Here is a 25,650-nt window from a genome sequence, read left to right on the forward strand (position 1 = left end):
ATGAACTTCTAAGTAACATCAAAATTGAAACGAATTTAAAAAGATATAAAAATGAGTTGATTAAATACATTCGTAGAACTATATTAATTCTTAAAAATAAGTTATTATGTAATTGTAAATAGTAAAAAACATACTATATAAATTTATACTACTACTACTACTTTTCATAAAGTTCAGAATATTGTATTCCAATTTTCTCATTGCTAGTTCTTGGTCCACAATTATCAACCCAAAAGTCCACACATGAATTCATTGACTGATTTGATTCTTTATTTGGCTTCCGCTATTAATTTACAAAATTCAGTTTTTTTTAAATTAATAAAAAGAAAAAAACTTATTGATTAACTAATTATAATTTGATTTTACATATACAATTAATCCCAATACCGCTCCCTGCGGAACACCTAGACCCACCTCCATAACATCAGATAAATACATTCGACACTTTTGTTCGCTGAGTTCGTTTTGTTAGATAACTTCTAAACCATTCGAGTTCTACTCCTTCTATACTTGTTTAGCTTCTGTAATAGTATATCGCGATCGATGGTCTCAAATGCTTTTTGTAGATCCAAAAACACTGCAACTATAACTTTTTTTTGTGAATATCCGTTTTCCATTGTGTTTTGTTGTCGGAAACCTGATTGGTAGTCACTTAAATAGCAGTTAGTTTCCATATACCTAACTTTGAAGTTGCTTATGTACAACCTTTTCCAGAATTTTGCTCTCCGTCATAACCATATTTACGGGTCGGAACTCGGCTGGGTTTACCGTCTTCTTAACTTTTTCAATTGGGACTACCGTAGATTCCTTCCAGTGATCAGGAAAAATGTCCGAATTTAATGAATTATGTATAATTCTTGAAAAACAAGGTCCTATAACGTCAAAAGCACTCAATAACATTTTAGTTGACACACCGTTGAAGTCTTTTTTACAGTTCATGTTTTCCATTGTCGATTTCAATTTACTGCAAATTTAAAAGTATTTTCACTATTGTGGTATATAATTTCTTTATTAAAATATAACTCTTATTTAAAGACTACAAATCTAATTCGACTGGCTTGGGCGCGTCCGTTGAATAGAATAGACGTTAGAATACAAATTTTTATGAGAGCGAGCCAAACAACCTTTTGTCTCGCTTCTATGTCTCAGGTTTCAGAGTTTCGCGCTCAGCGTGCGACATCTAGCTACGAAACTCTGAAACCTAAACATAAGGAGAATTACACATTATTAATGATAGTTGCCTTAATTTTATACTACAACTCGGCCAATCTGACAATTTGATCGCCCACGATTAAATTAAACAAACAAGTCTTAAGTTATAATCATGAGATGGTAGGTGTCGCCCTTAATCAACCGAACCTTCAGAGTCTCGATTCTTCCAAAGTCGAATATTTCGAGACTCGACAATGCCATCATATGGCAGCTGTGTGATTTGACAACCTTCGATATCGCGTATTACGTATCTATCATTAGGTAGAATTTTGTAAACAACGTATGGGCCTCTGAACTTTGGAACCAATTTCTTATTTACACCGGTTGTTGTATCTACATTTTTTATTACTACATAATCACCCTCATCGTATATACGTGCCGGGTTATTATGCTCATTAAAATATTTAATATTATATTCCTGAATCTTAGTGATTGCTTCTGAAGCCTTTTCTCTTGACAATTCAAGATTTCTTTCCAGTTGACTTAATTGTTTATCATCAAGAAATTCTGTTAATTTGTCGATTACTACTCCCCTTTGGTTAATACCAAATAACAATTGACTTGGTGTATTTTGAATAGCGCGATGTATAGTGTTATTTAGTCCGAATTCTATTTGTGTTAAAGTAACAACCCAATCTGAGTGCTCGATTGGTTCCGAAAGCTTAGCAAGCATGCCAGTTAATACCCTATTGACTCGCTCTACTTGACCATTGGCCTGTGGCGAATGAACTGCCACCTTAACATGATCTATATTCTGGTCTATAACAAATGAACTAAACTCTAGTGATGTAAAGCAGGTTCCCCTATCAGTAATTACTCTTGATGGCCTACTGTAATACTCAAAATATTTTCTTAGTGCTGCACATACTTCTTTTGAGCTTGTAGATACAACTGGGTATAATTTAGTGAACTTTGTAAATGCATCTATTACCACTAATATATGTTTTCTCTTTGACTTTATTGAAGGGAGAGGACCAAGATGATCCAAGTGTATTGTATGGAATGGAATGGGCTCCTTAGGAATATTGAACAAATTGCGTATATTAGATCGAACTGGTGCTGAGTGCATTATGCAACGGATACAATTTTTAATGTATTTTTCAACTTTTTCCTGAACATTCGGAAACCAATAGTGACGGCCAATTTGATCAGAGCTTTTTGTTACACCTAAATGCCCAATTTTCTCATGGATCATTCTTATAACATTAGTTTCCATTTCAGATGGGACATAGAATCGAAGTTTACCATTTTTATTTTTTTTGAAGACAATACCATCCTGAACTAAAAACGAATTATTATCTTTTAAATATAGTTTGTTTTTCATTTCCAAAATCTTTACATCTCGATTTTGGGCTGCTCTGAGTTGGAAATCAACATCCTCAGAGTCAATAACGGATATAACATTACATCTGCTTAAGGCATCAACATGATTCATATTGGCACCACTACGATGTTTGACCTTATAATCATAATCCTCCAGCTCTAAGGCCCATCGAGCAATTCTATGATTAACATTCTTTTTGTTCAGTGTCATTGTTAAAGAACTGCAATCAGTTACGATTGTAAAAGGAATACCTTGCAAATAAACACGGAACCGACGTAAAGCTGAAATTATGGCTAAAGTTTCCAATTCAAAACTATGGTATTTGGCCTCTTGATCAGTGGTGCTTTTAGAGAAGAATGCTACCGGATGTAATTTATCATCTTCTTGTCGTTGGAGTAGAACTGCACCATACCCTAATGAACTTGCATCGCAATGCAGTTCTGTTTCTTTCCTTGGACTATAGATTGCCAATACAGGTGGAGATGTTAACCGTTCCTTTAAAGTCTGAAAAACATCTTCGCATTCGGAAGTAAATCTAAAAGGAGTTTCAGCTTTTAATAAATTATAAAGAGGTCTTGCTATTCTTGAAAAGGATTCGACAAACCTGCGAAAGTATGAACAAAGTCCTAAAAATGAATGCAATTTCTTTCTGTCTTTAGGCACAGGATATTGAGCAATCGCTCGAATATGGGAATCACTAGGTTGGATGCCATGTTCCGTTACTTTAAACCCTAAGTAATCAAGTTTCGAATATGCAAAGCGACATTTTGACAAGTTGAGCTCCAACCCATTCTTCGCTACACAACATAAAATTTTAGTAAGTATCTCAAAATGTTCAGTAATAGTTTTACTAGCAATTAATATATCATCTAGGTAGACAACTATATCTCCTCTGTCTATAAATTCACGAAAAATTTGAATTATGAATCTCTGAAAAACACTGGGCGCATTCTTAAGGCCGAAAGGCATTTTAAGAAATTCCCATTGACCGTTCGGGGTTACGAAAGATGTTAATTGTGTTGAATCTGCTGCTACCTTTACCTGGTAAAACCCACTCTTAAGGTCTAATAAGGTCATAACCTTCTTCCCCTCCAGGTATTCAATGCAATCGTCTATCAATGGTATTGGATGAGGGTCTCTTACTGTACGTTTGTTCAATGCTCGATAGTCTATACACATTCTGGTTTCACCAGATTTTTTCTTAACTAAAACTATTGGTGCAGCATACGGAGAACTACTTGGCTGAATAATTCGTTTTTCCAATAGGTCTTTTATTATTTCACTCACAGTACCTTTTTCTGAGACTGATAGCCTTCGCGGAGCAAAACAAACAGGAATATCAGATGTAAGTCTAATGTGCATCTCAAAATCCTTTGGTGAAACCATAGTTTTATCAAAATTCAAATAATTTTGAGATACTATATTTTTAATAGTTTTTGAAATGTCTAAACTAAGATTTGAATCAATATCTATATAATCTTTTCTATCCCATATAATCTCAAAAGCATGGCAGCCAAATAAATCACTATCTACCTCAACATTATTGTATTCTCTCTTCACATCAAGATCGTCTTTAAGCTTAATCCGATCATGATCAAATGTATTCAACTTGTCTTTGAAGCAATCACTAAGTTCTTTAGGTTGTATCTTTAATTCACCGGCTAATACGCTGCTCCCAAAAACATCATTTATGTTGTTCTTATAATGACTACACTCTGAAGGTTCGGTTTTTTCATCAGAATAAGTGCACATATACAATTGGTTAGAAAGAAAAACTTTATTCGAACAAATTTCATTTTGACACTGCTCAGAAGTTATATTAACTTTATTACAGTTCATGTTAAGTTTTATATTAAAGATTTCAAGGAGATCACGACCAATAAGTAAAGGTATAGGAGTTACTTCATCTGGAATAACCATAAGGGAAACAAGATTTAAATTATCTTTTATATTAATATAACAATTAATCGTACCGTACGTAAAGAGTTTAATGTTTCCTAATCCTTTAAATCTTGAATACGTTAATGATTCTTGAACGTTAATTTCTTCAGGCAGAACAGACTTTCGTATGAAACTAATCGGACTACCGGTATCCAAAAGAGAACAACAATCGATAAATTTTGTGCACTTATTCTTATTTGTCATAAAGGCGACACTCACCATCTGAACAGCATCCAAACTCTGAGTCAGCTCCTTGGTGTCATCATGTAGGGCATCCCGGTTCACGGCTCCAACTCTGGTCTTCACAATATAAGGGCAGTTTTTGTAAGTGTGCCCCTCGTCAGCACATTTGAAACAGGATCCAGCTGGTCGTTGCTCCTTTGGACATTTTGCTGCGATGTGCCCATACTTTGAGCAATTAAAACATCTCTTGGACTGCTCGTTGTTTGATGCTGAAGTTGAGGGAACCATATTTCCTCCAGAAGTTGTTGCCCTAGCAACCATAGTCCTCGGAACTCTTCTTTTTTCGTATCGTGGCAAGAGGTTTTTGAGCTCTACTATAGTTTTGGCGGCAAAAAGAATAGAGACATTTGCTGGTGAATCCCTCAAACCATCGATAATGAATTCGATCAACTCTGCCTCATCGATTTCAGCATGTGACCCAAGTTCTTGCATACATATGACATATCGAAGAAGTGGCTCGCCCTGACGACGTACTCTCTCACTCAGTTGACGATAGACCTGCTGTCTGCTCATCTTATGGTCGAATTCTTTGATAAGTATTTGCTTCAAAGAATCCCAGTTGTCAACGTAGACCGTGCGTAACAGCATTTTCGCAGTTCCCTGCATGAGACGGCGTGCAGACAAGTACTTGCATCGGTCATCGCATCCCAGCGAGTCGGTCACATCTTCGTAGTCAACTATCCATTTAGTGATGCTGTATGGATCGTCACCGTTGAATGCAGGAACAGCATTTTCGATGTCTGAGAAGTCCACTGCACGCCATGGTGCAACCGAAGATGTTGTGGGCGCTTCCATCTGGTCCAATTCTTTCCTTAGCTCAAGGATTTTTTTCCGACGCTCAAGTCTGGCCAGCTCTTGTTCTTCTTCCAAGTCTTGGACATCAGAAGCTGTATTACTGTGCCTGTTATCAGAAGCGGCCAGTGTTTCGGAAGTATTCTCTCCATTCGGAGATGCAGAAGGTGGAGTTTCCTCGGTTAGCTCAGCAGAAGGTGGAGTTTTCTCAGTTAACTCACCAGAAGGTTGTTGGGGTGCCACTGTAACTGTACTTTCATACAATGCCCGAAGTTGAGCTAGAGAAGCCGTGTCTGGCACATCTACTCCAGCGCTCTGAAGTGCTTCAACCAATTGTGCTTTGTTGAGTTTTGTCATAGCTGGCTTTAAATCCGCAAAAAGAGGTAATATACACAATAATTTAGTTTTCTTTTGGTGTATTACCCCACATCTGACGTTGTGGTATATAATTTCTTTATTAAAATATAACTCTTATTTAAAGACTACAAATCTAATTCGACTGGCTTGGGCGCGTCCGTTGAATAGAATAGACGTTAGAATACAAATTTTTATGAGAGCGAGCCAAACAACCTTTTGTCTCGCTTCTATGTCTCAGGTTTCAGAGTTTCGCGCTCAGCGTGCGACATCTAGCTACGAAACTCTGAAACCTAAACATAAGGAGAATTACACATTATTAATGATAGTTGCCTTAATTTTATACTACACTATTTATATTTACTAAATTTACATACTGCTCAAATGGTATTTTATTATTCAGGTCCTCGGAACTTTTCACAAAAAAACTATTTAATTTATTAGCTATATCCTTCTTATTTGTTATAGTTCTAAATTCGCATTTAATTTGTTCTAATTCACTTTTGTCTCCTTTAAGAACTAGAGATTTTATCGTTCTCCACATAGTTTTTTGGTTCGTAGTTTGTTCAATTTTTCTGGCGATTATTTTTTGCCAACTGTAGATCTTTGACGTACCTATTTCTACATAACCTATACCTATTCCTGTCTTTTTGTCCAAACAGCTCTTTGATGTAGTTGAATTTTTGTTAATTTCAAATTAAATAATTACTGATTAAACCACCCATATCGGTCAAACTTATGGCTATTTTATGACTTACAGCCCTATTACGGTTGTCAATTATCAATACACTAGTTGACATTTTTCAATGAAATTAATGAATTGGTATTATCGTTATCAGCAATACAAATTTTAGATAAACTGTGAACGCTCTTCAGAAATTAGATATATTGTGAATGATTCAAATTGACCGTCTTGGTATTATGGTTGTCAAAATATTTGTTGATCATCAAATTTTCAATCACAAATTCCATGTTGATAAAATATTTTACGGATCGCGAAAGCCAAAAGCATGTCTACTATTGAACTATTTTTCGGTGAAAATGAAATTGAAGAAGAAAATACTTTGGAGCAATTATTGATTATTTTGAGTCTTGTTTTTGGTTTTTTTAATACATTTATTTATATCCGCAACACAATACTTGCCACTTGGTTGAGTCTCGTTCTGTCTCCCTAAGCTGTTTAATTCCAACTCAATCTCTGCCCACTTCTTACTCATAAGTGGCCTTGAATAAACACCCTTAGTGAAGTCTGGGTTCTCTTCCATCCTTTCTACCAATCTGGCGAGCTGATTTTTGTTACTTACAATTTTACTCCTACGTAGGGAAAACACAAAAATTGAATAGCACCATTTATTTATTGCAAACAACTTACATTTTTAATCCAAATCAACCAAAATAAAATTCGTCACACTAAAAAAAAGCAGTCCGTTAAAAAATTGTAAATGAAATTGAATCGTCAAAAGTAAATAGGCACTATTCACAAAAGATTTTTGATCTTTGTTCACAATGGATCAAAAAATGATCAGCTCGCGTTCATAATACCAATGTATCAATTAATTGACAAAATATTTCAATTGTCAATTAATTGATCTTTGATAACCGTAATAATGCTGTTAGATCACAAATATACAAACATAATACAAGATGCCTCGCATATTTTGCATTCAAAAATAATTTTTTGGGTTCATACGTACAAATGGTAAGTTATCGGAAATACTCAGCCATCCCATAAACACAAAATTTCAAGTTAGCTAGCATCTGTCATGCACGTCCAATCATGTTTACCACTTATTAACCATAACACGGTTACTTTTATTGTCCAGAGAACGTGAAATAAATTCTAAACAATAGGCGATATTCCTACTGCTATTGTTCCCGTCTTAACTTTAGATCTGCCACGTCCCTCAAATTTAATGAACAAGGTCTTTTCCTTTGAACTAGTAATGATTGTTTAGGTAAATTTTTTCAGAAGCAAATCTTTCCGAGTTCAATACGCAATTTTGTATTCCCCCAAAAATGTTGATAAACCAGTTCCAAGAATCTCATTCACTTGCAGTTGTAGAAATAGACAAACCCTCGACTCTAAACGAACATCAATTAAGAAAGCGCATGTTCGAAGGAAAAAAATCAATAGATAGCCAAATGAAAACAACAATGGATTCCCTTTTGAGGATTTTTTTTATTAAGAGTACTTATAAGGAAAATTACAACTTTTCTCCAAAAAATAAATAAATGGAGACTAACTCCCCTCGTACTAACAAAAGGGATTTTTTTAAAGTTTTTTTTTGTTTTCTTTTTGTGTAATTCTAACCTTAAACATTAATTATAAATACCGAAAAAAAACATAACTTCTAATATGGAGATGCTTTGTCCGAAAACATAAGGAGACAGAATTTAGTAGATGGTGTTTGTTGCATCTGCTTGTCTTTTCTGGAAACCAGCATCCCGCCAAACCAAATAAAAAGAATGACGAGACACTGTTGTTGCTGCTGCTATTGCTGTTTGTTCGCGTCATCCTATTCATCATCATCCATTTGAGAAAACTTATGCTGCTGTTGTAAGTAATATTAAAGTAATAAAGAGTTGTTGAGACGACGTTGACTTAAGCACGTTCTCCACGGATTCGCCGAGCCAACTGGATGTCTTTTGGCATAATAGTTACGCGCTTGGCGTGAATTGCGCACAAGTTGGTATCTTCAAACAAACCGACCAAGTAGGCTTCGCTGGCTTCCTGGAGGGCGCCGATAGCTGCAGACTGGAAACGCAAATCGGTCTTGAAATCCTGTGCGATTTCTCTCACCAAACGCTGGAAGGGCAACTTGCGGATCAACAACTCAGTGGACTTCTGGTAACGACGGATTTCACGAAGAGCCACGGTACCGGGACGATAACGATGGGGCTTCTTTACACCTCCGGTAGATGGTGCCGACTTACGAGCTGCCTTGGTGGCCAGCTGTTTACGTGGGGCCTTGCCTCCAGTAGATTTACGAGCTGTCTGCTTGGTACGAGCCATACTATAAAATAATTGTATTTATTAGAATAACCCAAAAATGGAAAATCATCGATAAAAAAAGAAAGAAAACTAAAAAAGGGGCGACTTTCCATTACCGCAGCACGAATTTCCTTCTGATTTTTTTTTTACAGTTAGGTAGGGGTCTCAATAGAACATGTTTTAAATATTAGGGCGAGGAAACAACTTTAAGTCATAAAAAAAAATATTTTCTTTTTCGGACTTAACCCTACTTTTTTGTATTGCATTTTTTGAGCCTAAAACATGTTTTTTTTAATTGATAGCACGGCGTACTAAGAGCTAGGTATGTAAGGGGGGGCATGCTGCCCCCCTGCAACCCCCCTGCTTGGGGTCACTATAGGATTTGGGGTGGGTGCGAGTTTGGGTATATGCAAAGTACTTTTCCATTTGAGCACTAAAATAAAAGAAATTACCAAGAAAAAAAAACAAGTATGGCAACACTGAACATAAAACAGGGAAGAAATGTCAAAATCAACCATTTTTGAGTGTTTTGTATGGAAAAAAGTGAACTTTAAAAATTAATTAAAAATAGAAATAAATGTTTCCTCGCTCTAAAATTGCTATAGTTATTATTTATTTGCACATATCTATCGAATAAAAAAAACCGCGAGTCGAAATTCGTGCTGCGGTAATGGAAAGTTGAGCCCTAAAAAACCGCCAAAATCAGACACAAATTTGTTACAACAATAATAAATAATTAATAACAGAGATAAGAAATTATGTACACAGAACCATAGTAGTAAGTAGGGGTATGTGAATGTGGTACTTGTACATGTACAGTCACTGTTGAGAGAAAAAGAAATCTCAAAAACAACAGCAACAGAAGAAGAGTACCTACGAAATAAAACTGGATTTATTGTAAAAGACGGAAAAAACAACAGAGAAAAAGAAAATGGCTGACTTCTTTTTGGTAAAGCACCCATTCAGAAAAAGACAAATATTTTTCTTCTATTTTTATTTTCCGAAGAATAATTAACTCCTTTCGGATTTTTGTTTTTCAACAAAAAAAAAATATTAAAATTTTAATAAATTTTCAAACATTGAGATAAATTTTTGGCCAAAAACTTAAATTTCCATTCAAGGAAAAAAGAAATAATTTGAAGGTGCTGCGGGGCATGAGACTCCGCTAGCAGCAGACAATGAAGAAAAAATGGCCGCGCAAATGGCGTGCCTTTTTCCACGAAAAATACACAAAATTTTTTGATTAGAAAAGAAAAACTATTCTTGTTCCAACAAATCTTTTCGGGCACTCAAAGTAAATTTAGAAAATTGAAGTGAAATAATCAATGATGGCATTTTTGTGAAGAATATTAGATAATAGTGTTTTATATTTACCTTGATTATATTTTTGTTTAAGGATTTAATTTCACAAAAAACAGAAGTGGAAATAATTTGATTTTATTGAAAAAGATTTTTGTAAACACTGAAAAACTAACCGAGAAGTTCACCGCTCAAATGTTTGTAACAGAATGAAATGGAGTTTTGATGGAAGAGCAATATGAAGGGAGAATAATCGCTCTTTTTGGCGCTTCTTTGCAATGAGGAAAAGAGATGACTGTATTTTGGATGGGGAGCTATGTACAGGCAAGGAAAAATGTTTGGGATGTGTTCGTATGTTATTAGAAATACAGTACGGTAAGAAAATGTAGAAATATTTCGGACCGCAGCTGTGATTTTTCTTCACATCACCATTAGGCGTTCAGATGGTGATTTTGCACATAAAATGATGTCTTCCTGTTTATAATTTCATACTGACATTTCTTTAAATACTCGGCATTTATTTTCTCATATGTACTTTACATATATATCAGTTTATTGTGATTTTGAGTTTCTTGTGTTTTATATTTGATATGTTTTTAATATTATTTATTGTACTTATCGTCTGTAGAAATGGTTAAAACAAGCAACTTGAATGTTGGGCAATAGATACAACTGTTTAAAAATAAAGTTAGTAGGCAGTGACTTGTTGAATATAACTGGTCCAATACTCAACAACTCGATACTTTTTCAAGACAGTACAAAAAGTAAAGAAAGTTCTCGTAATATTTAATATTTAGTGCGTCATGCCAGAGGTCTTGAGTTCGATCCCTGCCTATGCCATCTAAAGTTTTTTTCACTTAACAAATTCTCCAAGAGTAATTCTTATCATGGAAAGGGCTTTCTCGAATAAGCCGTTTGGATTACGTCTAAAAAACTGTAGGTCTCCTATATCCCTGAAAACAGTACTCGCACATAGGAATAGTTGAGAGTTGTAAGTCACTAGGTTCTAGTTGTCAACGGACTGTTGTGCAACCTAATTTATTTACCAAATTTATTTACCAAATCAAGTATTTGGTGATTTGGTGAGGATACTTTTTTTATAAATAGCGGATGAAACTGTAACCTTTAAAGTGCATCAAAAATGTATGGCAAGATCTAAATTTTCGACTTACAGAACGATAATTTTTCTACATTTTGCTAGATGTTCAATGGAGCATGTATGCTTCTGAAATTAAAAAGTAAAATGTTGATTATTTAATACCAAGAAATCACATGAACCTCTTTGAAATCGCCTTCACATATCACTTCAGTTTACACAAGGCCTTAGTCATTAATAACTAATTACAGGCTGATTTCACTGAGCACGTTCATTGCATGTCAACTCGACCTAACGTGAAATATTCAATGGAAGTGTGTCATATATCATGGTATGTCCGGTATTACACAGCGCATGTATTTAATGCACATTAATCGGCTATTTTGTTTTGAAGTGTCATTCGGTGATGCGCACGTTATTACACGAAGACTTTTTCGGATGTATAAGTCTGTGCACTATTTTGACAGATATCTATTATTTCTACTTTCGTTGCTTGCTCGGGTACCTAACCAAGGCTGGTCAAATAGCCATTTTTTATACCATTTGGTCATATTTTCAGGAAACGAAAAAAAAATGTTTGACAATTCGAGTAAAGAAAACGTAATTTTACCACTTAAAAAAATTATTAAAAATATAAACTCTAGATCTGAATTGGACTTGAGAGAATTATCTACGCATTACAAAAGCCGTAACAATTCTCAAAATGAAACCCTAATATTGTTAATAAAATTATTGTACAAACTTATATACTGTGATCTCATGTTAAAACGCTTTGTTTTTATATTTCGTCATCTTTATTTGGGTTAATATAATTTAATGAAGTTTGTTAACCTGTGTTTACAAATTTTTAGGACTTGAATTATGTTTATACTTTGTACCTAAACGTGGTCATGTTTATTTTCAAACTTGGACACAAACTTTTTTCTAGCAGTGGTATACCTATCGTCCACTTGAATTCACTTTCGTGTCCCATATTGAACTAAACACGAAGTGAAGTAAATGCGATTTTTTCGCATTTACTTCACTTCAAAACATGCAATAGCTTGTAGTTGCATCCCGAGACAGATTTATTTCTATTTAATTTTGTGTTTTTACCTTTATCTTTCGCACTTCATTGATGGAAGAAAAAACATGCGCTGTGTAATACCGGACTAATTACCGGCTGCTTTCACTGGGCACGTTCATTGCATGTCAACTCGACCTAACATGAAATATGCAATGGAGGTGTGTCATATCTCATGGTATGTTTTGATCGACTTCTGCAATTTCTGCCTGATGTGTAAGACCTTTGTGTGGATGCTTTAAACATTTCCAAGCAAAAGAAAAAATGGAATTGGATTCAAATCTGGAGAGAAAATAAATCTGACTTGGGATCCTTCACTTTTTGGACAAAAGAACTAAAATCGAATGATAAACAATCGTTTTTAAATTATAAAGGATGAATGAAGAAACTTTTAACCTACTTTTGTCACTCATTGAAAACTCCTTAAAAAAATAAAATTTTTAAAGATGCAATATCGCCAGATTATAAGTTAGCTGCTACTTTGTTTCAACAGGTGAACGGGTCGTTTGTAATGCAAAGCTTAAACTACCAATCTAGACTCTCAACCAATCTAAATTAATTCGGTTCTAAGGTATTTCTTCCACTTGAAATCGTTCTTTGGCATATTTCTTGTTTACTCGGAAACACTAGAAACAATAATAAAACTACGCCAAGAAACAAAGAAAGGCAAGAAAGAGAAACGTCAAAAACCATCCAAGACAATCCCGAACCCAGAACTCAGCGGGTTGAGACTTTTAAAAGTATTTATATTTCACCGACTTTCACTTTCGAACTTATTTGCGTCTTTCTTAAAACGTCTGAGTGTAATAACACACTTTGATTCTGTTGTTGAGTCGGTTGATGAATTATTTTCTTCATAGATGTGTATTAACACTTCTTTACTTCCTTAAGTAGTAACTTTGCTGTCACTCCTTTTTTTAACTTTATAATAATAGATGTCCTTAGTTTTATTACAAAAAGGTTGTTGATGCCTAGAAACAAGAGATGGCGTTTTAAAATGCATTATTTTTTGCCAACAAACCTACTAGACGGCAAGTCTAGCTTAATAGGTGGAAACACTTTTTAGGAGCATTTTCTCCGTAAATATTAATCGACCAGCAGTCCATATCCTATGATAATATATGTTAGGTGTCTTAGGATTTTTTTAATGGTGGAGAAGAATTTACGTTTTTAATGCCTAATTTCATAAACAACTTTTAAACATTTAACAAGATTTTAAACTGTAAAATGGGATATTTTAGTTTCACCAAGCGTTTTTAAAGTAAATAAGCTTTTAAACCCCTTTTAAAACTAAATGCCCGTTTTTGGCTCATTAAATTTTAAAAGTGTCATTAAAAAATGAAAATGACGGGTTGACAGCTGATGTTTTACTTCGTAAAATGTTTATTCTCAATATTTTAAGATACGGAATGAATAGATAACCAATTCAACATTGCATTACTATTTATAATATTATTTTTATGATTTTAATTTGTAATTCGAATATTAGATTCGTCATATTCATCTGACGAAGAAGAACATCATATATAGTTATACACCACCGTCCAAGCCACACGATTACTCAAACGTTTGTTTTTGATTTGTTTACTCTGTTGTATTTTGAGATTCTTGTCATTATTTCAACATATAATGCTTTCTCATTTTTTCTCACACAATTCGCTCAATAGAAAGAAAAAATAGGTTTTCTTTTTACAGGGTTGTGAGGAGAACTCTATTTTAACAAAAATATCCCTAAAATTTCCCATTGTTAGCTTGGTGAAACGGAACAAATTTAAAGGCCTAATAAAATTTAAAAAGCTTTTAGATAAAAGTGCTTTTAGTGTTTGTTTATGAAATCGGACATAAGCCTAGTACATACTTCCTCGTGAAGTGAACGTTCGCCAGGGGAGAACGTGAACTTTTGACATTGCTCACTGGTACACACTTGTGAGTACACGTTGTGACTTCAGCTTCACCAACAGTTCTCGTACATTTTGCACGTGAATTACCCGTGAACAAAACTCTCCACTTTGTTCTCCACTCAGCTTCACGAGCAAGTTCACGGGTGAACCAAAAACTGAAATTTGTATGGGTTCACGAGATGGTTCACAAGTATGTACTAGGCTTTACATATGAAATAAAGCAATGCTGCCAAAGCTTCAAGTTTTATAATTATATGAAACTGACGGTAATACAAATCACAACCCATTTGAAATAAGACTTGCGACACTGCTCCTTTTATTTCTGTCACTGATAAAGCCTAGTATACATACTTCCTCGTGAAGTGAACGTTCGCCAGTGGAGAAAGTGAACTTTTGACATTGCTCACTGGTACACACTTGTGAGTACACGTTGAAACCAAATGTCAAAGCTTCACCAACAGTTCCCGTACATTTTGCACGTGAATTGCCCGTGAACGAAAACTCTCCACTTTGTTCTCCACTCAGCTTCACGAGCAAGTTCACGGGTGAACCAAAAACTGAAATTTGTATGGATTCACGAGATGGTTCACAAGTATGTACTAGGCTTAAGGAATTAAAATAAGTAATGTCAAATGAGCATCTCTGAGACATAATCTGTCCAGTCGCGCTAATAATTGTCTGTGGTTGAATGTGCATGTTTTCAGTTTTTTTCATATTACGAAAAAGTTTCCAAATTATAGAAATAATACATTAATATTGAAATTACTAACATATTATTGATAGTTTTACTATAAACAGATCACAAACAATTGTCTATGATCTTAAGCTGGACGTTCCAATTGACCCAGAGTCATTTGGGCACAGCACGAATTTGCCCGGCATACATAACAATGCCACAACAAATTTGACAGACTGATTATTTTTATATTTTCCATTTCGGGGACAGACAAATATATTTGTATCTTGACATACAAAATTGTTTCTTTAATAAATAAAAAAATTTCAGCTATTTGTTCAGAAAACATCTTAAAATTATGACACTTTTAAGCAGAAAAACATGCTTAAAACTGGTATTGCCATTAAATCAAAGTTGACAATTCACCCAGAAAAAATAAGAATAGGGAAAATGACATTAGAGATTTGTTTCCTTGAATTTGTGTATGAGATAGATTAAGGAGTTGTTAAATGATGAGAAAAGATTGATCAGAACTACTTGGCTCGTTGATTCCTCACTCACGACAGCGCCGAGCCATGGCTTGTTGGATCGGGCTCATTGATTTTTGACTTGCTGCAAATCCTAATGGATCGACCGGGACAAACCGAGTCATCTCAGTTTCTCTACACACTGTCAATTCAGGATCAGATCGGTTTCATTTGGATCTATGGCTCCTTCGTTTAAAAAATACTTTAGATCAATATAACACGTTCTATACTATTTTAGAAAAAACATCTACGCATATCTGTAGAAACAAAATATTAAATTTTATATTGTACTTTTTTATACAGATTGCGATATGTCTGACCTCTCATATGAAATTTTATAAAAGCAATACAAAATGTAAAACCAAATAAAATATTAAGTCTCACTTTGTGGCTACTGGGTTAGATGATGGGTTTGAAAATATATATAATCAAGGGGGCGACTTTCCATTACCGCAGCACGAATTTCCTCCTGATTTTTTTTTTTACAGTTAGATAGGGGTCTCAATAGAACATGTTTTAAATATTAGGGCGAGGAAACAACTTTAAGTCATAAAAAAAAATATTTTCTTTTTCGGACTTAACCCTACTTTTTTGTATTGCATTTTTTGAGCCTAAAACAATTTTTTTTAATTGATAGCACGGCGTACTAATAGCTAGGTATGTAAGGGGGGGCATGCTGCCCCCCTGCAACCCCCCTCCTTGGGGTCACTATAGGATTTGGGGTGGGTGCGAGTTTGGGTATATGCAAAGTACTTTTCCATTTGAGCACTAAAATAAAAGAAATTACAAGGAAAAAAAAACAAGTATGGCAACACTGAACAAAAAACAGGGAAGAAATGTCAAAATCAACCATTTTTGAGTGTTTTGTATGGAAAAAAGTGAACTTTAAAAATTAATTAAAAATAGAAATAAATGTTTCCTCGCTCTAAAATTGCTATAGTTATTATTTATTTGCACATATCTATCGAATAAAAAAAACCGTGAGTCGAAATTCGTGCTGCGGTAATGGAAAGTTGAGCCTAATCAAGTAGTTTAAATGAGTTAATTCACTTTCTTATGATTTTTGCAAAAATAAAAGCCAATAAGCAATTATTTCGCAAAATTTAAGCTTATTACATTTTTGCTTCTCTTCAATTTCAATCTACTACAAAAATATTCTTACTCGCCGCACATCTTTAGCTGCAAAGTAAAATTGGAAATGTCAAACAATATTCGCTTCGCCTATGTCAAAAATCAGAATTTGTTCAGTTCGATTTAGCTGCCTCTGACAAACGGTTCGGTACTTTTCCTTCGAGATATCAGAGTTCGATTAAAACGACGAAGAACAAATTGCAAAAGAAAAAAAAAATAAGAAATCCCACAGTCACAGTGGAAAAGAAAAACTTCAACTATCGATATAATAGAATCAATCTTTCTCCGCGAAGTTCTTAATTTAATGGTGTTGCGCGTAACATTCGCCCATAACTGTGTGAACCCCGTGTGAAGTTTTTGTTAATATTCTAAACGACTTAAATATAAAAATCAACTGTTAAAGTTATTGTTAAAATAATAATTTTTGGTAAATATCTTCCTCCTCCCACCTCTGAGAGAAAACGAAAAGTATATTTTCTTTCTTTTTTTCGTTGTTGTATAATAGCCCCGTCTCGTTTGTCCGTTGAATCGAACAAACCCAAAATATAGTTTGCTCTTTTATTAGTCACATTTTTCTGTTTTTTCCTCTCGATATTCGCTGCCGCCGCACCGACCACCAACACAATATAACGAGAAGAAAAGAGAAAATATAATTTTTCCCTAACTCCTCAAGTTCATCACTCAATCCAAAGAAAAAAAGTATTTTATTTTTAATAAATTTATTTTGTAATTCATTTTGTGCGTGGTTTTGTGCAGTGTATCGAAATTGATAGCTGAATAACGAAATTGTTTAAACATTATGAAAGTTCATAAGAAAAGTAAATAAGTGTCAAAAATAACGGATACACGGATAACAAGTTAAGAAGGAAAAATTTTCCAGTTGGAGTGGAGTAGAAAATTTCTTTCTTTTTTATTTCTCATTCTCTGCAATGAAAAGAAAGAGAAAGCTGCAATAGGATAAAAGCAGAGACATGCGACAGAAATACCGGAGGAAACAAGAAATCTAATTAAAAAACCGAATATGTGAGTGGGAGAGAGCATTCTTCCATCATTAATCAGTATCAGTCTTCTTCTTCTTCTTCGATAAAGGGTGTGGAAAGTCTCTTAGATTTTGGAATTGGATTCGATTTCGATTTACAATTTTTGTTTTTGAATTGTTTGTTTTTTTCTAATTTACTTTGAATTGTCGACTGAATATGGATACTTATATGACATTTCATAAAAATGAAGGATTTATACATTCATATGAGAAGTAGGTACATTTGGTTAAACTGAAGGAAGTAAGAATCTGCAAAATTCCCCTTTTTCTCCACACACTAGGGAGAGTGTTTTTTTTTGACAATCCATCCTTAATTACTCTTCTCTTTATGGTATGGTCTTGTTCTCTTAAAATTTCTGGGCAATTAATTAAAATACTCTTTAATTCTGTTTACATGCGAAAAGCGAAAATAAAACTACAATTATTGCCAAAAGGGCGTTTCGATTTGTTTGTAACAATAACCTACACCTATAGTTTGTTATTATCTACGAGAAAATAGAACATCCAAAATATCTTGAGACTATTTTGATGTGTTCTTAAATAAACAAATGAATAAAAACCTATGGAACTACATAATCTCTGGAAGGTACCTAGCTGCCTAACAGTTTAAGTTTGTTTTTATTTTAATAGGATAAGAGGGATATGGTGGTTTTTTCACATTGCTATTTGTCCTACTTTTAGGTCCAGTATCCTGTTCAAAATCTTTGAATCTCTGTTCTTGTTTTCTTGACCAATTCAATTCAAATTACTCTCGAATAAGAGGAGAATATAGTCACCATATCTATGGTATGGAAGTAGGTAGGTTAGGTACATGTACTTGGTTTTGTTGAACGTTCAACCGCCTACCTTTTCCAATAGAGAGAAGTGTATATTTACTTTTTTGCAAAAAAGATTAATTTGTCAATTTTACGAATTAAGTCTAATTGAGTTCAATTGATATCAATGGACTTGGCTGTAGCAAGTAGGTATGTAGATAGGTACAAAGTCACCGTCGCCGTGCCGACACCTCTCTTTATCTAGACTAGACAAATTTATTACAAAACAGAAGTAATTTCCTAGAATAATTTTGTTCTGTTCTTTTGATGGAAAGATTGACTAATGCAGTACTTATAAAACATGATAACAACAACGACGAAGTCGAAGACGAAGACGACGTGACGATGAGATATTTAGAATTTGTCCGAAGGTAGAGAAGTTTTATTCGACGTTGCTGAAATTATTTAATGACAAAATTGATAATGATTAAGGACATGATACCCTACCCTTCAGCAAGTGTTTTTGCATTGTGATTTAAATAATCATTTTGCACTAAAACGTTGATAGATAGGTACCTTCTTACATTATGTAGGTATCTCAATTCAAACTATAGAAGATTTGTATTTACTTACAACATTTGTTGACTCAATAAGACGGATAGGTATAAATTATTTATTTTTTCTAAAAAATTATACAAACTCAAGAAAACACATGAGAGATGAGGTTTAGAGAGTGCCACACTTTCAAAGCTGAGACATTTTTTCTTAAATTTATATACCAACCAAAAATTAACAATTCAACTACCTATCATACAAATTGTTTGATTTGGTACCAGTGGCGTGATTGGGATTGCGTAGGATTGTCATGTGTTGGTTCAATCCCTGCCTGTAGCACCTAAATGTTTGTTTTCTTTACTGACTTGAGGGAAATTGACAAATTAATAAAATATTGTTTGACAAAAATAAAGATATTTGTAGAAGAAAAGTATCTACCTATTTAAAAATATTAAGAACTTGTTTATTGAAAAATATTTTTTTTATATAATAAGCGCACATTCAAGGGGATAATACTACCCTTATTATGTAGACACAGTGTGAGCACTAGAAAAGGTAGAGAGGGGTTGAAAGGAGGTGTCGGTGCACATTAGTTTTGAATTCCTGAATATTGCAATGGGTGGGAAAGGCAGAGTTTGGCAAGGCATTCCACATTCGAGTAGCACAGCTTAAGAATGAATCTCTGTACTTGACAGCACGACCGAAGTTGGGCTCGAGGGTATATTGATGAGCATTCCTAGGAGCGCGAGTATTACGATTGAACTGTTTAAGGGAAGGAATGCAACGGGCCATTTCTCTAGAGCAATATCACGAATCAATTTAAATGCTCTACGTTTAATACTGTCCAAGAGGCTTAAATAAGTTGCAGGAGCACCAGCCCAGATATGGGAGTTATACTCAAGCTTTGGACGTATATAAGTCTTGTAGATAACAGCCAGATCAGAGGTGGAGAAAAAGTTCTTGCATCATCGCCTTAGAAAACCGAAACATCTTAAACGAAGAATAAAATAATTTATTTAGTTTATGGACATTGAAGTATGAAAGTATGTACGTCAATTTCTAACAAAATTCTGCAGGAATGATTCTTTGCATGAAAAGTCTTCAAAAAAGTCGTTGAAATAAATCGCACGAAGGAATGGTTAAGAGTTTTTTTTATTGATTTATTTATCTACGAGTTATAGGCTAACAGATTACTACAAATTAATAAATTATTTAAATTATTATTAAAAATAGATAATATATTTATGTACATGTACCTATATCATTTTTGAAAATAATTCCTGAGAATGTAAAATCGATATTAGCATCAATTTCATTAAACTCTCTAACTGACCTTGAGATTGACTCTTTCATAACGTAGTTAGTTCTATGTCTAAGCTGAAAAAGATGTTTTTCCCTCGGTCTTTGTGGAGCATACGAGATACAAATTAAAGAGAGTAAATTAGGACGTTTGATGTGGTAGCAAAAAATATCACACATAAAAACTTCATCATGAATATTTCTTCTAGATGTAAGCATCTGCAAGTCCAAAACATTTTGGCTCTCCACAGGGTTTGGACTGAAGTAAAGGGTAGCAGGAATGTATTGGTCAGAAAAGTCAATAGTCAATCTTTTTATGAATCCTAGCATTGAATTGGCTTTGGCGACAATAGCATTGACATAAGGAGCAAAAAAACTTGGAATCAAAGGTTACTCGTAAACCTTTTACTTTTCTATTGATCTGAAGTTGATCTAGCAATCTAGAGAATATGGATATTACTCGTAAACCTTTTACTTTTCTATTGATCTGAAGTTGATCTAGCAATCTAGAGAATATGGATATTCATGCAAAAAGTGTTTCCTAGAGATAGAAATGACAAAACATTTTGTAATGTTAGGATTCAAGTAGTTTAATGTGCACCAACGGGATATCGCTTGTTACTTTTAAAAATAATTTGAGGACTTCAGCATATAAAAGACATTGCCTAAAATTGATAAGATTAACCAAACCCGTGTTTTGTTGGAAAATCTATCCATAGTATTGAAGGATTTTACCCGAGTAACAAAAACAGTATCCGTACTATGGATACTAGCGATAAAAGTTAAAGTAGAATTTTACGACGGATGGGTTTTTGACATTTATACGAGTCTCGAATGGATCTTATGTGATTTCGTTCTCAAATGTTGGTACGATTGATGTTGCATTTGTATTTCGATGGCTGTGTTCGTTAAGTAGTTGTGCATTTGGAATCATGTGTTTTCCATATAATTGAGTTTTGCTATGTTTCCACCAAAAGTTTATCTCAGTCTAGATTAAATAAATCTTTATGGTGTTTCCACTGCACATCGACTCAGGTTTATAAAGAATTCGGGCGATCTTCAAGCTCGCTTCAACACCACATGTTAATGTAGTATTCTACGAGCAAACCCCCTTTTTGAAGTTTTAATTTTATGTCAAATTGTTTGGTTAAAACTTTGAAATCGACAATCACATTACACAGACGTATTTTCTTGATTTTAATAGTCAATTATCAAAAAGCAGCTTACACGATTCCCTGAATTTCGCTATTTTTTTTGGAATTCTTTGAAAAATTCAATATTCAATTGTATCAACTTCCAAATGTAAAAACCGGACTACCGCACTCGTTTTTTTTGGCAATTTCTCACTGTACTACATATATATGGAATACCAAAAAAACACGGCTCATGTCATGGATAAATATTATAAAAAGCCAATTGACGAAGATGGCTGCCCTGTGGAACACCTGAAGAACAACGAATGGATCTTAAAAGTATATTCATTAATTTTTACATCTTAGACTTTCCCCTTTAAAAATGAGCCGATCCTTTGAAGTAAGCATGAGTGAATACCGAATATTTCAAGTATACGAAACAATGTTTTGTGATAAACTGAATTGAAAGAGTTGAAAGTCACTAGGGATTGGTTTTACACGAACTGAAGCGCCACAAAATTTATTTTTTAAGTATTTTTGATACCTAATATAAATAGGGAAACAAAAAACTGTTTATAGGCATTTGATTGTTTATAACAGAATTGATGACATTTAAAAGCTCCAAAAACTTTGAGCTACTGGTTTCTTAAGCAACCGGCAGCACTTTAATAAGTTAATCAATTTATTAAATGTATTTTATAATTCTGCTCCTTATTAAAGCCCTCTTCGACAGATTATCGTAGGCGCTGACATTAAGCCACTTATGGCTTACACATGGCAATAGATATCAAGGCTCGATTTATTCTCAATTGTTTTTTCAAAACTATTACTGTGAATTGTTAATCAAACAGTTGAATTCATATTCTTTAGATTTTGTTCGAAAAGAGTAATATTGCTTACTTTATTACCCGTGGCATGAAGTTTAGTGCGTTGGACTGTCATGTTAAAGGCCTTGGGTGCGATCCCTACCTAGACTTCTAAAGTTTTTTCCACAGCTACTGCCTCTTGCGAGGAATTGACAAATTAACCAAGAGTAATTCTTGTCATGAAAATTTGTTTCTCAAAGCAGCCAGCCGTTCGGATTCGGCTTAAAACTGTAGGTCCCCTCCATCTCTGACAACAGTACTCACACACAGGAATGGTTGAGAGTTGTAAGTCATTAGGCCCTAGTTCTCAACTGACTGTTGTGCCACCCGATTTAATTTATTTTTAATATTGCTTACAATAAGGTGACAAAGGAAAATGTTTAACAAAAAGTTTGTCAGGTCTGTCCAAGTCAAATTCACCTATGTATGTTCTTTTTCTCAAAACTACGTTTTTTTTGTATGGTTAACACTCATATGCATATTAAGTTAACCCCTTCATCACCTTTTACGCAAAGCTGTCATTTCTCATAGATTCTTTTGCCTTTAAGATATATTGGTATTTCAATTTACATTCATTGCGGTGGCTGACCAAATTGCGCATGATGAGGAGTCGGTAGACAAGCTCTCCGATTACCACCGCAATCCCATTTCACATGCAATAGGAGATAAAATAAAAAATGACTGGCTGCGCTATTTTTATTTAAAGAATAATATTTTTAAAAAAAAAAAAAAAAAGAGGAAGAAAAATACCTTTACTACTTAGTCCCTTAGCGACAAATGGCGGCTTGGGCTTGCATACACCAGTTAGCTATCTAGCCAGCCAAGCCACACAAGCTTAACGAACAACCATCCAACGATCTTACTTACCATGAAACCTGGCTGCACTTTGTGATGATGATTATGGTGATGGTAATTATCATGATGTTGAAAATGGTAATGGTATCGGCACATTTTTTGCACGGTGGTATTTGGATTTCTCTGAAAATCGGGCGCAAGTCTTATAAAGTCTTATAATAAAGTTTCCTATGCATTTTCTTTTATGAGAGAGGTTATAAACGTTTTTTATAAGTTACCAACCCTCGAAAATGAAGCAATGTCATTCAAGGCATAAAATTGCGTTGTGTCAATTTTATTAGTTATAATTTATCAAAGAATACTATTACATCCTTTAAGTAAACCAAAGGTCTTTATTCCATATTGAAAGAAGAGTGCTAAGGATTAAGTAAAGTAATAATTTGATTAGACGAATGAATAATAAGCACGTTTACATGTAGAATTGAATCAGCTTGTAGCTCTGTGTTTACTTGAATCGGGTTTCTGGATCCGATTTCACTAAATAAGCTGATTTGAAAATATTTTAGTAGACCTGAATCGGCGAGTTGAAGAATCGAGATCCAGCGCAACCATATATGGACGGATATATACCTGTGTCGTTACCTCTAATTGGATTCAATTCCATTCGATTTAATTAAGTGCAAGGATTTAAGGGAATTCATCATCAGCTCAGCTGGCCACAGCTTACAATGGTCGCATTCCTAAAGCTAGTGGCTACGTAGTCAAGGGATTCTGATTGGCTAAGTCTAACTAACTAAGCTACAAAGTTAGTGCACACTGGTTTTGACGTTTCACAATCAGCTGCTCGGTAAGTATGTATTTGTCATTAATATGACAGTTCCGGATTGACTAGCTTTGTAGAGTAGTTTTGCATTCACAAAGCTAGTTGAATTTTGACTACGTAGTCACTAGCTTTATGAACGCGCCCAATATCAAATACGGCCCTGATGGCAATGATGGGTTTAGCAATGAGTGATGATGCATTCATTGCATGTACCATGCATGCAGTTCCTCTTCTTTTATTCGTTACTACTTTTTTTAGGGGGATCTTTCGTTCTTATTTATAAACATCCATTGCACCAATAAAGGCTTAACTAGCTGTTGTTTTATTTTCATTTAGTTTTGCCTCTTCTATTCCTGTGCCAGTGTACCAGTGCCAGTGCCAGAAGCCAGAGTCCAAACTCTAAAGAAGGAGGAGGAATATTTTTTCTTTCGCAGCTCGCGATTCTTTTTTTTTCATTTTTATATTCTTCCTCGACTTGGTTTGCTTGCTGATGATGGTGATGGGTTGGTTTGGTTTGGTTTTGTGCCTGCACGAGAGCATGTGAACATTTCAATGTTAATGCAATAGCAAAGTCAAGCACAACACATAGTTCATTATGCATCTTCGAGGCGCTGCGCTGCGCTCTTGTGCCGGCTTTCGTGGAGCACTGACCCAGTTTGTTTTTTCAACAGACAGCAGCAGCACCACATTTGTAGATTGTAGTGTGTTGTGTATGCTAGAATAATATACTATATAAAACAAAGTAATTTCAAAAAGATACACGATCAATCGGATGCATAGCTTTTATAGTCGGCAAACTCCGCCGTCGTCGTCGTCTACGTCTTCGCGTCGTCGTCTCTCGTTTGGTGTGCAGACTTTCACTGTGATCATGTTTTTTCATGTCTTGAGTTTATTTCTTAATTTTTGTTTTTATTTTATTTCTTTTTTGTTTAGTATTACCGGCGTTTCTTTCTTTTGCCGGCCGGCTTAAGACATTGTATTTTTTCTTTTGAATTTCTTCTCATTGAAAGTTGTTAATTGTGACCAACTTTGGGCAAAGAGTTTCGAATAAAAGTTTTTATTTTTAGTCGATTGGGGTGGCAGATTTGTGAGTTCTTGATTTTTTTTTAATCTTAGCACCAGCAGGGGTTTGGTGATTCATTCTCTTTTTGGTGGAATTAGTCATTGTTAAGTCTGTAGGAGTATGATCACATATTGTAAAGGTCATTCACCTGACATTAGTCGGTAATTTTATTTAACTGATTTAAATATAATGGATATTGTTTTTTCTCTTTTAATAAATCGACGTTTTGTAAATATAAAGTTTTTATAGAGTCTAAATAAATGTATCCTCTTAAAGTAGTTATTGTTTTTAAAATACATACATTCTATATGTAAATACAATTATAATAATTTTTTGACTTCATATCTTTTATTTAATAGCAGATTCTTACGCCCATATTATTGACAGTCTCCGAAACTAGTTTAACGTTAAAACAAGATTTACGTACCTATGTAAATGGGTTGCGATTTCTTAGTTTAGTTTTTCGATAATTTGATTTAAATGTCAATCAAATGAACATAGGGCAGGTTCAGACTACAAAAGCAACTTAAAAGTTAGGCAAGTTTCTAGAATCTGTTTGGCCAGCTGCCAAAAAATTACCTTCCAATTAAAGCAACTTTTGGGCGTTTATCTTCTTCAGTTCAGAGCTGAGCACTGAGCAGAGTCTGAGCGAACAGAGTAGAGGAGAGTTTTGAGCATAGTATGTTCAGACCTCTCTGATTTAATTATGAAACAACTTGAGGACAAAAATGTCATGATTCATAAAAATGCTACATACGAACATATATGCAA

At 34.3% G+C, this 25,650-nt stretch overlaps 2 protein-coding genes and 1 long non-coding RNA gene across 12 annotated transcripts in view; 2 read left to right on the top strand and 1 right to left on the bottom strand.

Annotated features, from left to right (window-relative positions):
- Positions 1-995: 995 nt before the first annotated feature.
- On the top strand, positions 996-2,519 carry LOC129951126 (uncharacterized). The gene is made up of 2 exons (XR_008782134.1): positions 996-2,107; positions 2,179-2,519. It is a non-coding gene; the product is annotated as an uncharacterized LOC129951126 (long non-coding RNA).
- Positions 2,520-8,025: 5,506 nt separating this feature from the next.
- Positions 8,026-10,391, bottom strand: LOC129951159 (histone H3.3A). The gene is made up of 2 exons (XM_056063180.1): positions 10,233-10,391; positions 8,026-8,880 (listed from the first exon to the last, which is right to left on the bottom strand). The coding sequence occupies exon 2, from the start codon at positions 8,877-8,879 to the stop codon at positions 8,469-8,471; it is 411 nt and encodes a 136-aa protein (XP_055919155.1). The 5' UTR covers position 8,880; positions 10,233-10,391; the 3' UTR covers positions 8,026-8,468.
- A 6,263-nt stretch (positions 10,392-16,654) lies between these two features.
- LOC129952873 (nuclear receptor-binding protein homolog) overlaps positions 16,655-25,650 on the top strand; it is a 56,764-nt gene continuing 47,768 nt past the window's right edge. For 9 of the 10 annotated variants that reach the window (XR_008782406.1, XR_008782407.1, XR_008782408.1 and 6 more), the window contains exon 1: positions 16,655-16,978. The gene's annotated coding sequence lies outside the window, so the exon portion shown is untranslated. Of the gene's footprint in view, positions 16,979-17,289; positions 17,575-25,650 lie in introns of those variants that run through there. The other variant, XM_056065789.1, reaches the window with a different exon arrangement.

This window comes from Eupeodes corollae, chromosome 3 (genome assembly GCF_945859685.1).
Source record: "Eupeodes corollae chromosome 3, idEupCoro1.1, whole genome shotgun sequence".
NCBI lineage: Eukaryota > Metazoa > Arthropoda > Insecta > Diptera > Syrphidae > Eupeodes > Eupeodes corollae.

Bases quoted from the DNA above. Each gene is read 5' to 3' on its own strand.
- LOC129951159 (XM_056063180.1), bottom strand. From the start codon at position 8,879: ATGGCTCGTACCAAGCAGACAGCTCGTAAATCTACTGGAGGCAAGGCC.